The 17,619-nt window shown below is 41.4% G+C and overlaps 2 protein-coding genes across 2 annotated transcripts in view; one reads left to right on the top strand and one right to left on the bottom strand.

The window, feature by feature from the left end:
- LOC139384447 (annexin A2-A-like) overlaps positions 1-13,538 on the bottom strand; it is an 18,661-nt gene extending 5,123 nt beyond the window's left edge. The window contains exons 1-10 of the mRNA XM_071129214.1: positions 13,479-13,538; positions 11,798-11,858; positions 11,586-11,679; positions 10,094-10,188; positions 9,429-9,542; positions 9,146-9,236; positions 8,972-9,051; positions 8,430-8,489; positions 4,394-4,487; positions 4,117-4,212 (exon numbers count right to left, since the gene is read on the bottom strand). Of these exons, the coding sequence (XP_070985315.1) occupies positions 4,117-4,212; positions 4,394-4,487; positions 8,430-8,489; positions 8,972-9,051; positions 9,146-9,236; positions 9,429-9,542; positions 10,094-10,188; positions 11,586-11,679; positions 11,798-11,848 (775 nt within the window). The 5' untranslated portion in view covers positions 11,849-11,858; positions 13,479-13,538. The remainder of the gene's footprint in view (positions 1-4,116; positions 4,213-4,393; positions 4,488-8,429; positions 8,490-8,971; positions 9,052-9,145; positions 9,237-9,428; positions 9,543-10,093; positions 10,189-11,585; positions 11,680-11,797; positions 11,859-13,478) is intronic.
- On the top strand, positions 11,905-16,855 carry LOC139384638 (uncharacterized). The gene is made up of 2 exons (XM_071129453.1): positions 11,905-11,987; positions 16,168-16,855. The coding sequence occupies exons 1-2, from the start codon at positions 11,905-11,907 to the stop codon at positions 16,853-16,855; spliced, it is 771 nt and encodes a 256-aa protein (XP_070985554.1).
- Positions 16,856-17,619: the final 764 nt, after the last annotated feature.

Raw genomic sequence — 17,619 nt, 5'->3', positions numbered from 1 at the left:
AGCTAATGTAGTGGTAAGAGGAGCTAATGTAGAGATAAGAGTATCTAATGTAGTGGTAAGAATATCTAATGTATTGGTAAGAGTATCTAATGTAGAGGTAAGAGTATCTAATGTAGAGGTAAGAGTATCTAATGTAGTGCTAAGAGTATCTAATGTAGTAGTAAGAGGAGCTAATGTAGTGGTAAGAGTATCTAATGTAGAGGTAAGAGTATCTAATATAGAGGTAAGAGTATCTGATGTAGAGGTAAGAGGAGCTAGAGGAGCTAATGTAGTGGTAAGAGTATCTAATGTAGTAGTAAGAGGAGCTAATGTAGAGGTAAGAGTATCTAATGTAGAGGTAAGAGTATCTAATGTAGAGGTAAGAGTATCTAATGTATTGGTAAGAGTATCTAATGTAGAGGTAAGAGTATCTAATGTATTGGTAAGAGTATCTAATGTAGAGGTAAGAGTATCTAATGTAGTGGTAAGAGTATCTAATGTATTGGTAAGAGTATCTAATGTAGAGGTAAGAGTATCTAATGTAGAGGTAAGAATATCTAATGTAGTGGTAAGAGTATCTAATGTAGAGGTAAGAGCTTCTAATGTAGAGGTAAGAGTATCTAATGTAGAGGTAAGAGTATCTAATGTAGAGGTAAGAGGAGCTAGAGGAGCTAATGTAGAGGTAAGAGTATCTAATGTAGAGGTAAGAGTATCTAATGTATTGGTAAGAGTCTCTAATGTAGTGGTAAGAGTATCTAATGTAGAGGTAAGAGGAGCTAGAGGAGCAAATGTATTGGTAAGAGTCTCTAATGTAGAGGTAAGAGTATCGAATGTAGTGGTAAGAGTATCTAATGCAGTAGTTAGAGGAGCTAATGTAGTGGTAAGAGTATCTAATGTAGAGGTAAGAGTATCTAATGTAGTGGTAAGAGTCTCTAATGTAGAGGTAAGAGGAGCTAGAGGAGCAAATGTAGAGGTAAGAGAATCTAATGTAGAGGTAAGAGTATCTAATGTAGAGGTAAGAGGAGCTAGAGGAGCTAATGTAGTGGTAAAAGGAGCTAATGTAGAGATAAGAGTATCTAATGTAGTGGTAAGAATATATAATGTATTGGTAAGAGTATCTAATGTAGAGGTAAGAGTATCTAATGTAGAGGTAAGAGTATCTAATGTAGTGCTAAGAGTATCTAATGTAGTAGTAAGAGGAGCTAATGTAGTGGTAAGAGTATCTAATGTAGAGGTAAGAGTATCTAATATAGAGGTAAGAGTATCTAATGTAGAGGTAAGAGGAGCTAGAGGAGCTAATGTAGTGGTAAGAGTATCTAATGTAGAGGTAAGAGTATCTAATGTATTGGTAAGAGGAGCTAATGTAGAGGTAAGAGTATCTAATGTAGTAGTAAGAGTATCTAATGTAGAGGTAAGAGGAGCTAATGTAGAGGTAAGAGTATCTAATGTAGTGCTAAGAGTATCTAATGTAGTAGTAAGAGGAGCTAATGTAGTGGTAAGAGTATCTAATGTAGAGGTAAGAGTATCTAATATAGAGGTAAGAGTATCTAATGTAGAGGTAAGAGTATCTAATGTAGAGGTAAGAGTATCTAATGTATTGGTAAGAGTATCTAATGTAGAGGTAAGAGTATCTAATGTATTGGTAAGAGTATCTAATGTAGAGGTAAGAGTATCTAATGTAGTGGTAAGAGTATCTAATGTATTGGTAAGAGTATCTAATGTAGAGGTAAGAGTATCTAATGTAGAGGTAAGAGTATCTAATGTAGTGCTAAGAGTATCTAATGTAGTAGTAAGAGGAGCTAATGTAGTGGTAAGAGTATCTAATGTAGAGGTAAGAGTATCTAATATAGAGGTAAGAGTATCTAATGTAGAGGTAAGAGGAGCTAGAGGAGCTAATGTAGAGGTAAGAGTATCTAATGTAGAGGTAAGAGGAGCTAGAGTATCTAATGTAGTGGTGAAGAGTATCTAATGTAGTGGTGAAGAGGTGACTCTGGGATGCTGGCCTTCAAGGCAGAGTTGCAAAGAAAAATCTAAATCTCAGACTGGCCAATAAAAATAAAAGATTAGATAGGCAAAAGAACACAGACACTGGACAGAGGAACTCTGCCTAGAAGGCCAGCATCCCGGATTCTCCTCTTCACTGTTGACGTTGAGACTGGACAGAGGAACTCTGCCTAGAAGGCCAGCATCCCGGATTCTCCTCTTCACTGTTGACGTTGAGACCGGTATTTTGCGAGTACTATTTAATGAAGAGGTCAGTTGAGGACTTGTGAGATGTCTGTTTCTCAAACGTGACACTCTAATGTCCCTGTGTATATATATTATAGAATACATGTTCTATGTTATAGATATAGATGTATATATTATAGAATACATGTTCTATGTTATAGATATAGATGTATATATTATAGAATACAGGTTATATGTTATAGATATAGATGTATATATTATAGAATACAGGTTCTATGTTATAGATACAGATGTATATATTATAGAATGTAGGTATATGATTTAGATGTATATATTATAGAATACAGGTTATATGTTATAGATATAGATGTATATATTATAGAATACAGGTTCTATGTTATAGATATAGATGTATATATTATAGAATGTAGGTATATGATTTAGATGTATATATTATAGATGTATATATTATAGAATACAGGTTCTATGATATAGATGTATATATTATAGAATACAGGTTCTATGATATAGATGTATATATTATAGATGTATATATTATATATTATAGAATACAGGTTCTATGATTTAGATGTATATATTATAGATGTATATATTATAGATGTATATATTATAGAATGTAGGTATATGATTTAGATGTATATATTATAGATGTATATATTATAGATGTATATATTATAGAATGTAGGTATATGATACAGATGTATATATTATAGATGTATCTATTATATATTATAGAATACAGGTTCTATGATACAGATGTATATATTATAGAATGTGGGTATATTATATAGATGTATATATTATAGAATACAGGTTACATGATATAGATGTATATATTATAGATGTATATATTATAGAATGTAGGTATATGATACAGATGTATATATTATAGATGTATATATTATAGAATGTAGGTATATTATATAGATGTATATATTATAGATGTATATATTATATATTATAGAATGTGGGTATATTATATAGATGTATATATTATAGAATACAGGTTACATGATATAGATGTATATATTATAGATGTATATATTATAGAATACAGGTTACATGATATAGATGTATATATTATAGATGTATATATTATAGAATGTAGGTATATGATACAGATGTATATATTATAGATGTATATATTATAGAATGTAGGTATATTATATAGATGTATATAATATAGAATACAGGTTATATGATATAGATGTATATATTATAGATGTATATATTATAGAATGTAGGTCTATGATACAGATGTATATATTATAGATGTATATATTATAGAATGTGGGGAATATGATATAGATGTATATATTATAGAATGTAGGTATATGATATAGATGTATATATTATAGAATGTAGGTAGGTCTATGATACAGATGTATATATTATAGATGTATATATTATATATTATAGAATACAGGTTATATGATATAAATATAGATGTACATATTATAGAATATAGGTTCTATGATAAAAATATAGATGTATATAATATAGTATACAGGTTCTATGAAACAGATGTATATATTATAGATGTATCTATTATATATTATAGAATACAGGTTCTATGATACAGATGTATATATTATAGATGTATATATTATAGAATGTAGGTATATTATATAGATGTATATATTATAGAATGTAGGTATATTATATAGATGTATATATTATAGAATACAGGTTCTATGATATAAATATAGATGTACATATTATAGAATATAGGCTCTATGATAAAAATATAGATGTATATAATATAGTATACAGGTTCTATGATACAGATGTATATATTATAGAATGTAGGTATATGATATCGATGTATATATTATAGAATGTATATATTATATATTATAGAATACAGGTTCTATGATACAGATGTATATATTATTGAATGTAGATATATGATATGTAGAATGTTACCCAGTGTCAGGAAGGACTTCTCCAGGTCTCCCTTCACCTCCTTCCTGATGCTCTCCTGCATGTCGTATGGACTGTAGCTCTTGTACCTGTCAAACACTGGAACAGACAAAGCCAACATTTGGTCATCTTTCTGAAGAGTCACCGGGTTGATAGATAGAAACATCTACGTTCTTTATGTCTAAAAATGTCTGGTTGTCGCCATCTTGACTTTGAGTTTTAGTATTTTGTCCAAACGATCCTGTGTGCATGAAGAAGTCCCTCGTTACAGAGTCGGTACCTTTCTGTAGGTGGGGGACACTTCTCTCTGACATGATGGTGATCCATGTGGCCACGTCAGTCCCCTTCCTCTTCACTCCTGCCTCATACAGAGCCTACAGAGACAGGAGAGGAACATCAACAAGTACCCCTAACTAATCTACAGAGACAGGAGAGGACCATCAACAAGAGACACAGCTGTATACTACCCCTAACTAATCTACAGAGACAGGAGGGGACCATCAACAAGAGACACAGCTGTCTACTACCCCTAACTAATCTACAGAGACAGGAGAGGACCATCAACAAGAGACACAGCTGTATACTACCCCTAACTAATCTACAGAGACACACCTGTATACTACCCCTAACTAATCTACAGAGACACACCTGTATACTACCCCTAACTAATCTACAGAGACACAGCTGTATACTACACCTAACTAATCTACAGAGACACACCTGTACACTACCCCTAACTAATCTACAGAGACACACCTGTATACTACCCCTAACTAATCTACAGAGACACAGCTGTATACTACCCCTAACTAATCTACAGAGACACACCTGTACACTACCCCTAACTAATCTACAGAGACACACCTGTATACTACACCTAACTAATCTACAGAGACACAGCTGTACACTACCCCTAACTAATCTACAGAGACACACCTGTATACTACCCCTAACTAATCTACAGAGACACAGCTGTATACTACCCCTAACTAATCTACAGAGACAGGAGAGGACCATCAACAAGAGACACAGCTGTATACTACCCCTAACTAATCTACAGAGACAGGAGAGGACCATCAACAAGAGACACAGCTGTATACTACCCCTAACTAATCTACAGAGACAGGAGAGGACCATCAACAAGAGACACAGCTGTCTACTACCCCTAACTAATCTACAGAGACACACCTGTATACTACCCCTAACTAATCTACAGAGACACACCTGTATACTACCCCTAACTAATCTACAGAGACAGGAGAGGACCATCAACAAGAGACACAGCTGTCTACTACACCTAACTAATCTACAGAGACACACCTGTATACTACCCCTAACTAATCTACAGAGACACACCTGTATACTACCCCTAACTAATCTACAGAGACACAGCTGTATACTACCCCTAACTAATCTACAGAGACACACCTGTATACTACCCCTAACTAATCTACAGAGACAGGAGAGGACCATCAACAAGAGACACAGCTGTCTACTACCCCTAACTAATCTACAGAGACACACCTGTATACTACCCCTAACTAATCTACAGAGACACAGCTGTATACTACCCCTAACTAATCTACAGAGACACAGCTGTACACTACCCCTAACTAATCTACAGAGACACAGCTGTACACTACCCCTAACTAATCTACAGAGACACAGCTGTATACTACCCCTAACTAATCTACAGAGACACACCTGTATACTACCCCTAACTAATCTACAGAGACACACCTGTATACTACCCCTAACTAATCTACAGAGACACAGCTGTACACTACCCCTAACTAATCTACAGAGACACAGCTGTACACTACCCCTAACTAATCTACAGAGACACAGCTGTATACTACCCCTAACTAATCTACAGAGACACAGCTGTATACTACCCCTAACTAATCTACAGAGACAGGAGAGGACCATCAACAAGAGACACAGCTGTCTACTACCCCTAACTAATCTACAGAGACACACCTGTATACTACCCCTAACTAATCTACAGAGACACACCTGTATACTACCCCTAACTAATCTACAGAGACACACCTGTATACTACCCCTAACTAATCTACAGAGACACAGCTGTACACTACCCCTAACTAATCTACAGAGACACAGCTGTACACTACCCCTAACTAATCTACAGAGACACAGCTGTATACTACCCCTAACTAATCTACAGAGACACAGCTGTATACTACCCCTAACTAATCTACAGAGACACAGCTGTATACTACCCCTAACTAATCTACAGAGACAGGAGAGGACCATCAACAAGAGACACAGCTGTATACTACCCCTAACTAATCTACAGAGACAGGAGAGGACCATCAACAAGAGACACACCTGTATACTACCCCTAACTAATCTACAGAGACACAGCTGTACACTACCCCTAACTAATCTACAGAGACACAGCTGTACACTACCCCTAACTAATCTACAGAGACACAGCTGTATACTACCCCTAACTAATCTACAGAGACACAGCTGTATACTACCCCTAACTAATCTACAGAGACAGGAGAGGACCATCAACAAGAGACACAGCTGTCTACTACCCCTAACTAATCTACAGAGACACACCTGTATACTACCCCTAACTAATCTACAGAGACACACCTGTATACTACCCCTAACTAATCTACAGAGACACACCTGTATACTACCCCTAACTAATCTACAGAGACACAGCTGTATACTACCCCTAACTAATCTACAGAGACACAGCTGTATACTACACCTAACTAATCTACAGAGACACACCTGTATACTACCCCTAACTAATCTACAGAGACACAGCTGTATACTACCCCTAACTAATCTACAGAGACAGGAGAGGACCATCAACAAGAGACACAGCTGTCTACTACCCCTAACTAATCTACAGAGACACACCTGTATACTACCCCTAACTAATCTACAGAGACACAGCTGTATACTTCCCCTAACTAATCTACAGAGACACAGCTGTATACTACACCTAACTAATCTACAGAGACACAGCTGTATACTACCCCTAACTAATCTACAGAGACACACCTGTATACTACCCCTAACTAATCTACAGAGACACAGCTGTATACTACCCCTAACTAATCTACAGAGACAAAAAACACTCCGCTCATTGGTTCTGGTACAGTGTTTTACTGTCAGTATCAATGCTTTAGTGTTTGGTTCTGGTACGGTGTTTTACTGTCAGTATCAGTGCTTTAGTGTTTGGTTCTGGTACAGTGTTTTACTGTCAGTATCAATGCTTTAGTGTTTGGTTCTGGTACGGTGTTTTAGTGTCAGTATCAATGCTTTAGTGTTTGGTTCTGGTACGGTGTTTTAGTGTCAGTATCAATGCTTTAGTGTTTGGTTCTGGTACAGTGTTTTAGTGTCAGTATCAATGCTTTAGTGTTTGGTTCTGGTACGGTGTTTTAGTGTCAGTATCAATGCTTTAGTGTTTGGTTCTGGTACAGTGTTTTAGTGTCAGTATCAATGCTTTAGTGTTTGGTTCTGGTACAGTGTTTTAGTGTCAGTATCAATGCTTTAGTGTTTGGTTCTGGTACAGTGTTTTAGTGTCAGTATCAGTGCTTTAGTGTTTGGTTCTGGTACAGTGTTTTAGTGTCAGTATCAATGCTTTAGTGTTTGGTTCTGGTACGGTGTTTTACTGTTAGTGTTTGGTTCTGGTACGGTGTTTTACTGTTAGTGTTTGGTTCTGGTACGGTGTTTTACTGTCAGTATCAATGCTTTAGTGTTTGGTTCTGGTACGGTGTTTTACTGTTAGTGTTTGGTTCTGGTATGGTGTTTTACTGTTAGTGTTTGGTTCTGGTATGGTGTTTTACTGTCAGTATCAATGCTTTAGTGTTTGGTTCTGGTACAGTGTTTTAGTGTCCGTATCAATGCTTTAGTGTTTGGTTCTGGTACGGTGTTTTAGTGTCAGTATCAATGCTTTAGTGTTTGGTTCTGGTACAGTGTTTTAGTGTCAGTATCAAGGCTTTAGTGTTTGGTTCTGGTACAGTGTTTTAGTGTCAGTATCAATGCTTTAGTGTTTGGTTCTGGTACAGTGTTTTAGTGTCAGTATCAATGCTTTAGTGTTTGGTTCTGGTACAGTGTTTTAGTGTCAGTATCAATGCTTTAGTGTTTGGTTCTGGTACGGTGTTTTACTGTCAGTATCAATGCTTTAGTGTTTGGTTCTGGTACGGTGTTTTAGTGTCAGTATCAATGCTTTAGTGTTTGGTTCTGGTACGGTGTTTTAGTGTCAGTATCAATGCTTTAGTGTTTGGTTCTGGTACGTTGTTTTAGTGTCCGTGTATTTGTCTTACTCTGGCATCCTGGTCGATCTTCTCGTAGTCAACAATATTTGAGGGCTCATCTCTCTTTGCCTATTGAATGACATAGAATACAATGGAGAACATATGGTCAACTGATCCAATGATGTCTGTTTACGGGCATAGCACCACAGAAGAAAGGTGCGATGTGGTTGACAAGGTGTAGTAACGTAAAATGGCCATAGAATACAATGGAGAACACAGTTTTACACCAATATTCAGACAAGACTCCTTCGTATCCAAATCATTATTAATAAAGCTATTGGTTGGTCAATCTTAGGAAGCTCGACATTGTAAAGTCGTTGTATGATCCTACCTGTACCAGGGCCAACAGCAGACTCCTCCGTATCCAAATCATTATTAATAAAGCTATTGGTTGGTCAATCTTAGGAAGCTCGACATTGTAAAGTCGTTGTATGATCCTACCTGTACCAGGGCCAACAGCAGACTCCTCCGTATCCAAATCATTATTAATAAAGCTATTGGTTGGTCAATCTTAGGAAGCTCGACATTGTAAAGTCGTTGTATGATCCTACCTGTACCAGGGCCAACAGCAGACTCCTGAAGTCTCCCGATGTGTCTCCAGCCACGTCCTTCTCCAGCTCCTTCTTAAACACTGTGGATATATAAAAAAAAAATTTTTAAAACCACACAATCCTTACGTTTTCAATCTGATCTCGATCCTAATTCTAGATGTTTCTCCTACTTACACTCCTTGTAGACGCGTTTGATTTCCACCAGTTCTTCAGCGCTGCGGGAACAAACCATCTCTATCAGAGTCTCCTCGTCGGTCCCCAGACCCTGGAGGGAACAGTGGTTTTAACAGCAGTATGACTAGTACAGACCCTGGAGAGAACAGTGTTTTTTTAACAGCAGTATGAATAGCAAGTCTGTGTCTAGGCCACACATCCATCAGACCAGGAGAGGGCAGCAGTGACTGTGATCCGTGTCGTTTAGGCTTCACGTAAGGAAAGATTGCGGCCTCCTCCTCACCTTGATGGATCCTTTGATCTCAGAGGCGTCGTACTGAGCTGTACTCTTCATCAGTCCCAGAATTACAGCCTCCAGAGACCCAGACAGAGCCCCCTTCAGAGCTGTGATCATATCCTACAGGAGAGACATACACAGAGATGATACACCGTCCCACTGTAAAATACACAGAGATGATAGACTGTCCCACTGTAAAATACACAGAGATGATAGTCCGTCCCACTGTAAAATACACAGAGGTGATAGTTCCATCCCACTGTAAAATACACAGAGATGATAGACCGTCCCACTGTAAAATACACAGAGGTGATAGTTCCATCCCACTGTAAAATACACAGAGATGATAGACCATCCCACTGTAAAATACACAGAGATGATAGACCGCCCCACTGTAAAATACACAGAGATGATAGTTTCCCACTGTAAAATACACAGAGATGATAGACCTTCCCACTGTAAAATACACAGAGTTGATAGACCGTCCCACTGTAAAATACACAGAGATGATAGTTCCGTCCCACTGTAAAATACACAGAGATGATAGACCGCCCCACTGTAAAATATGTCTAAATGAGGATGGATTATCTTGATGTCCACATTAGCGGCAGTTGCTTTATGAAAAAGCATCTTGTTGAACAAAAAAACAATCTCTATTTCACCGCCTTCACCTTCTTGGATCTCTTCTCATACTCGAAGGCGATCTCTCTCCTCTGGGAGTAGCTCCGTCTGGTCAGGATGTCAATGATGGTCAGCTCATCCACACCTGGGGAACATGGGAAATATTACAGAGGTGTGATTAACATACATTTATGTTAATTAGTTGACAGCTGGGGAACATGGGAAATATTACAGAGGTGTGATTAACATACATTTATGTTAATTAGTTGACAGCTGGGGAACATGGGAAATATTACAGAGGTGTGATTAACATACATTTATGTTAATTCGTTGACAGCTGGGGAACATGGGAAATATTCAATTTTACATACAACAGCCACACTAGCTTTGAGTATATAGAGGAGTAGGTACAGACAGATATATTATAGCATGAGTATATAGAGTAGGTACAGACAGATATATTATAGTATGAGTATATAGAGTAGGTACAGACAGATATATCATAGTATGAGTATATAGAGTAGGTACAGACAGATATATTATAGTATGAGTATATAGAGTAGGTACAGACAGATATAATATAGTATGAGTATATAGAGTAGGTACAGACAGATATAATATAGTATGAAGTAAATGTCTGATATATCACATGAAAACGTTTTTGATGAGATTGACACTGATGAAATGCCAAAACAGCAACAGTCACATTTCCTTCATGTATCACTGTATCAAGGCCTCGATTCGGTACAGTATACACTGTTGGTGGAAAAACCCAGCTAGTCAGGGCTTTCATTGGGTACAGGGGGGGCTGCAGTGAGTTAGCAGTGGTTGGTTTGTGGCAGACCGACAGGGCTGGAAAGCCAAGGCGTTGTCAGACAGAAAATCCCTGTATACTCTGTGGGGTTTAGTGAAGTTATGTTGGGAACATAGGCAGGAAAATGACTCAACCAGCGCTGTGCTCACGGAGATGTTTCCATGGAGATGTTTCCATGGAGATGTTTCCATGGAGATGTTTCCATTCATATAAATACAAACCAGTGTCAAGAATCAGGATTATGTTTTTTTCTCTAAATCGCCGATTGATGAAAATGGTGTGAAAAGACAATGGTTTCACAGGCATAGACAACAAGGATGGCAATAGATACTATGGAAATACGTTACTGAGATGAAATATGGTCAACTGATCCAATGATGTCTGTTTACGGGCACGGCACCACAGAAGAAAGGTGCGATGTGGTTGGCAAGGTGTAGTAACGTAAAACGGCCAGCAGATGGCGCTAAATCGCGAGATACATACAGCAACATAATGAGAGGCAGCGCATTACTGTTACCAGCTCATACTGAGTTCTGTTTATATCGTAACCACTCTAGATAAAAACTGAATTACTATGATATTATGACACTTATATTAGTGCAAATACATTGTGACAGATATATTAATGCACCCATCAAGTTCACAACGTATTTCTAATCTACAAAACATTATGAAGTGATAGACTGTAATTGGTGGGACTATGGTAATCCTTGCTGTGATTCTCTCACCCTTGGTTTTGACGGCCGTTTCTATCCTGGCAGCATCTTTAGCTGGATCAAAATCCCTTGCTGCCACCACCGTGGGGAATTTAGGCTCGCTCTCCTGAAGGGGACACAGTTACCAAGTTACCCGTTTACAATCACCTGACAGAGGACAGATTTCATTACAGGTTGACCCCATGACCTTAACGTTGACAGTAGTTCAGCTGTAGGGAACTCACCCCGCCAAAATTCAGCGTGAGCTGGCCCAGGAACTCGGAAACCAACGCCATTGTGAAATCCCTGTAAAAAATTACAAATTAAAAAATAGATAACTTAAAAGTATACGATGGGCTGTAAAACGAGCTTTAGGATGTGTCACACCGTCACCGTGGTAACCCAGCTGGAGGCTCCAACGGTCTCATTTACGACGTTAGATACGGAATGAGGTCACTTCCTTAGAGACTAGTACCAGACAGACACATACATAATAAACTCAAAGTTTACAGTAGTTGTCGAGACAACGAATGACAAACGTGTAAACATTTAAACACACAACATGCGATTACCGCCCAAAATCAGGGTTTTAGATGAAAGTCCATCGTCTTTTTCTTGTTAAATTGACAGAAAATCAGTTGGGAGGAGTAGTCCTTTTTTTTTCTCCAACAATGGCAGAGGTCAATAATATTTAATCACCTAGCAACCATGATGACAGAGTTCTTGGAGTGGGAACTAACTTCCCCTCCTCCATGTGAATCACACATCCTGGTCCATTCCACAGGCCCTGTTGTGTTGCATATAGATCCACAGCGTACTGTACTGGTACCTTTAATGACCTCAGAATCTGTCTTGACTCCACAGCTCTATATACACAGACGGTTAATACAGGTCCTTACTCTACTGTGCCCCTGAAAATAAGAATATGTTCTTAATTAACTGACTTGCCTAGTTAAATTAAAGGTTAAAAATATATATTTAAATAACATGTTTCAAGCTGAGTCATGAAATATCATATACCCAATTAGATCTACTGTAATGGTAGTTTTACAGGACTAATGACACAGTGGGCTGTGATAAACACGCTGTGTGTGTGTGTGTGTGTGTGTGTGTGTGTGTGTGTGTGTGTGTGTGTGTGTGTGTGTGTGTGTGTGTGTGTGTGTGTGTGTGTGTAACACCAAGGTCGGTACCACCCAGCAGACATTCCACCACAAACTGTTAGAATTCCAGGGGCAAGCCCACTGTGTTGCCGTGCCAACTCATTTACAGTGTGTGTGTACAGTACACACACACACACAGTGTGTTTATTACAGCCCACTGTCTCATTAGTAACAATGTTTAACGTTGATTAGGGGTAAATAACAATGTTATCAAAAGCAACTGTCCCAGGATCAGCCGACCGTGTCGAAACAACAGCAGCAGGACGGACTGATCTGACCCCTGACCCCTGACCCCTGACCTGTAAAAGGAAGAATCTACTGCTTCCAATAAGCTGTTCATTCATTTAGTGAGGATCAGACTGGATAGCATTGGAATGGAACGACCGACAGACAGACAGACAGTACATCAGACAGACAGACAGACAGACAGACAGACAGTACAGACAGACAGACAGACAGACAGACAGACAGACAGACAGACAGACAGACAGGCAGACAGACAGACAGACAGACAGACAGACAGACAGACAGACAGACAGACAGACAGACAGACAGACCTTAGAGAACAGAACAGAACCTAGAGATAGCTGACTTCCCTTAGAGAACAGAACCTAGAGATAGCTGACTTCCCTTAGAGAACAGGACCTAGAGATAGCTGACTTCCCTTAGAGAACAGAACCTAGAGATAGCTGACTTCCCTTAGAGAACAGAACCTAGAGATAGCTGACTTCCCTTAGTGAACAGGACCTAGAGATAGCTGACCTACCTTAGAGAACAGAACCTAGAGATAGCTGAGTTCCCTTAGAGAACAGAACCTAGAGATAGCAGTAGATTGTTCAGAACCTAGAGATAGCTGACTTCCCTTAGAGAACAGAACCTAGAGATAGCTGACTTCCCTTAGTGAACAGGACCTAGAGATAGCAGTAGATTGTTCAGAACCTAGAGATAGCTGACTTACCTTAGAGAACAGAACCTAGAGATAGCTGACTTACCTTAGAGAACAGAACAGAACCTAGAGATAACAGTAGATTGTTCAGAACCTAGAGATAGCTGACTCCCCTTAGAGAACAGAACCTAGAGATAGCTGACTCCCCTTAGAGAACAGAACCTAGAGATAGCTGACTTACCTTAGAGAACAGAACAGAACCTAGAGATAGCAGTAGATTGTTCCCGTTATGAAGCCTGTTCAGGGTGTGGTACTGGTTAAATACCGCTGGCAGAACACACTGGTATGACTCAAAGCACGGCTCCAACTCCTGCCCCTGAGTCCACACTCCTCCCCTCCAGTCTCTCTGTCTCTCTCCACTCCCTCCCTCTCTCCCCACTTCCACCCTCCCTGCCCCATCTCTCCCTCCCTACTCACCCACCCACTCCCACCCAGTCCCTCCCTACCCCCTCCCTCCCTACTCACCCACCCACCCACTCCCTCCCTACATCTCTCCCTCCCTACTCACCCACCCACTCCCTCCCTACCCCCTCCCTCCATCTCTCTCTCCCTACTCACTCACCCACCCAGTCCCTCCCTACCCCCTCCCTCCATCTCTCTCTCCCTACTCATTCACCCACCCACTCCCTCCCTACCCCCTCCCTCCATCTCTCCCTCCCTACTCACCCACTCCCTCCCTCCTTCCCCCACATCTCTCCCTCTCTCCTCTGTTCTAACCTTACAGAGCACGGCTCCAACTCCTACCTTCAGGGCTGACCCCCCTGTTCTGATACTCCTCCCTCTCTCTTTTCCCCTCTCTCTAATCCCTCCACCCTAGCCCTACCCAGGGTTAGTGGGCCTCTGCCGCAGAGCAGAGCAGAGCCCGGAGGAAGCAAACAGACTGGGGAGAAAGTGGCCAAACTGAGAACATCGGGACTGTTTGAAAACCTTCAACTGAAAAGTGTCGAGGTGAAGTTTCTCTGTCTTTCCTCATCGGAGAACTTGTCTGATGTCATTGCAGTGTGTTCTGCCTCCAGGACATGTGATGCACCATGTGACAGGGGACGTGATGAAGGCACTATGTTCTCTCTCTCACACGTCACACCCTCGCTGTACACAGCTGACTAGAGTTGTACACCATCCAACCAAAATGAATGGAAACATTACCCCACATTACAGAACCCATGATTCTGGTAGAATTACACAACGTCAGGATGTGAGGTCATTCTGCTTCCTCCGCCACAGCTTTGTGCTCTCTGCTTCCCGTTGAAATGCATTTCAACTGTGCTTCAGTGTTTTCTCTGTGACACCAGCCTGGTCACACTCCTGATCAATGGTTGTGAATGCCATGAGTAAGACATTAGGTCTGGCCATTTCTCCACTGTTCTCCTCTCCCCCACACTGTTCTCCTCTCCCAAGCTGTGATTAACGACACTCCTTCTGACTAACACACATGATTAGTGGTTGTGAATGCGAATGCCCCCAAAGCGCCTGGGTCATACCTTCACTGTTCCTCCTCTCTGTGTACCCAGGAAATGATTCACGCCACGTCCTATCCCTCACCGTCCATCATTCACCCCACCAGCTAATCCCTCGGGATAAATATGAACCAATCCTCCTCCGCTTCCTGCCTTGTTCAGCGCAGACAGCAGTCTAATTGAACAGGGCTCATCCAATCAATGCCTTTTCCCCCCATTCCACACACATATAATCCATCCGTTCCTCACCTCACACCACCTCCCTCCGTCTCATTTGATTTATTTGTAATGATTCATTTGAACCCGTTGTATTGTGGACAGGCTTAAAGAGCCATGTAGTAATTCAGCTGTGCCCCAAGACAAACACGCAGGCAACCCCTAAACAACCTTCACTCAATCATCAACAACCACAAACAGAACGCTTTACACACACCTCTCCGTTGCAAGGCCCGGGGAACTCATTTGCTAAAAGGTACCGTGTTAAAAAGCCCGATAAACTACGTGCCACTTGACATCTCATTCACTTTAACGGCTTAATGAAAAAAGCTCGTTTTTTTCCCCCCTCCTGGTTAGGAAGCAGAGAGGTACTGGTTGGCGTCCTGCCCGTCTGTCTGTAATAGCTCACTCGTACAGTCAAGAGGTATAGACAAATGCAGGGGGTCAGTTCACAGCTACAGTAGAGGTTCCTGTTAACCTCAAGAGTCTACATTTGACAAATTTGAGTCAGTTAGCAGACGCTCTTATCCGGAGCGATTTACAATTAGAGAATTCATCTTCAGATAGCTAGGTGGGACAACCACTTATTTTATTAATTTTTTTACATTTTCTGACAAGCGAGCGCTTAGATATGGTCAATTTTCACGTTTTCATAAATTCCTATAATGTTTGGGAATTACGTACATATTAAGGCATTTGTGAAAATTCTTTATCAATATAGAGTGGGAAAGCGGCCGTGCGTTTGGACAATTAATAAACACTGCAGTTAATAAAACCTAATAAGGCCCGGAGTCCAGGACCGGAGTCCAGGACCGGAGTCCATGACCGGAGTCCAGGACCGGAGTTCAGGACCGGAGCCCAGGCCCGGAGTCCAGGACCGGAGCCCAGGACCGGAGTCCAGGACCGGAGCCCAGGACCGGAGTCCAGGACCGGAGCCCAGGACCGGAGTCCAGGACCGGAGCCCAGGACCGGAGTCCAGGACCGGAGTCCATGACCGGAGTCCATGACCGGAGTCCAGGACCGGAGTTCAGGACCGGAGTCCAGGACCGTAGCCCAGGCCCGGAGTCCAGGACCGGAGCCCAGGACCGGAGTCCAGGACCGGAGCCCAGGACCGGGGTCCAGGACCGGAGCCCAGGACCGGAGTCCAGGACCGGAGTTCAGGACCGGAGTCCAGGCCCGGAGCCCAGGACCGGAGTCCAGGACCGGAGCCCAGGACCGGAGTCCAGGACCGGAGTCCATGACCGGAGTCCAGGACCGGAGTTCAGGACCGGAGTCCAGGACCGGAGCCCAGGCCCGGAGTCCAGGACCGGAGCCCAGGACCGGAGTCCAGGACCGGAGCCCAGGACCGGGGTCCAGGACCGGAGCCCAGGACCGGAGTCCAGGACCGGAGTTCAGGACCGGAGTCCAGGACCGGAGTTCAGGACCGGAGTTCAGTACCGGAGTTCAGGACCGGAGTCCAGGACCGGAGTTCAGGACCGGAGTTTACGCAGACCGGTGCGTCACAACCAATCAGAGATACAGTAGACCATTACGCAAAAAAGCCATTTTCCACATGGGCCTGACATGATTCACTATGAACTGGACTGAGGTTTTTAAAGGCAGTAGGGCCTGACATGATTCACTTTGAACTGGACTGAGGTTTTTACAGGCAGTAGGGCCTGACATGATTCACTATGAACTGGACTGAGGTTTTTACAGGCAGTAGGGCCTGACATGATTCACTATGAACTGGACTGAGGTTTTTACAGGCAGTAGGGCCTGACATGATTCACTATGAACTGGACTGAGGTTTTTACAGGCAGTAGGGCCTGACATGATTCACTATGAACTGGACTGAGGTTTTTACAGGCAGTAGGGCCTGACATGATTCACTATGAACTGGACTGAGGTTTTTACAGGCAGTAGGGCCTGACATGATTCACTTTGAACTGGACTGTGTGTTTACAGGCAGTAGGGCCTGACATGATTCACTATGAACTGGACTGAGGTTTTTACAGGCAGTAGGGCCTAACATGATTCACTTTGAACTGGACTGTGTGTTTACAGGCAGTAGGGCCTGACATGATTCACTATGAACTGGACTGAGGTTTTTACAGGCAGTAGGGCCTGACATGATTCACTATGAACTTGACTGAGGTTTTTACAGGCAGTAGGGCCTGACATGATTCACTATGAACTGGACTGAGGTTTTTACAGGCAGTAGGGCCTGACATGATTCACTATGAACTGGACTGAGGTTTTTACAGGCAGTAGGGCCTGACATGATTCACTATGAACTGGACTGAGGT

The sequence above is a fragment of the Oncorhynchus clarkii genome, chromosome 26 (genome assembly GCF_045791955.1).
Source record: "Oncorhynchus clarkii lewisi isolate Uvic-CL-2024 chromosome 26, UVic_Ocla_1.0, whole genome shotgun sequence".
Taxonomy (NCBI): domain Eukaryota; kingdom Metazoa; phylum Chordata; class Actinopteri; order Salmoniformes; family Salmonidae; genus Oncorhynchus; species Oncorhynchus clarkii.
This window is presented reverse-complemented; position numbering and strand designations above follow the sequence as displayed.

Excerpts from the sequence above, each read along its gene's own strand:
- LOC139384638 (XM_071129453.1), top strand. The coding sequence starts at position 11,905 with ATGGGCTGTAAAACGAGCTTTAGGATGTGTCACACCGTCACCGTGGTA. Across the intron at positions 11,988-16,167 it reads CCAACGGTCTCATTTACGAC|GACCGGAGTTCAGGACCGGA; the intron begins GTTAGATACGGA and ends ACCGGAGTCCAG.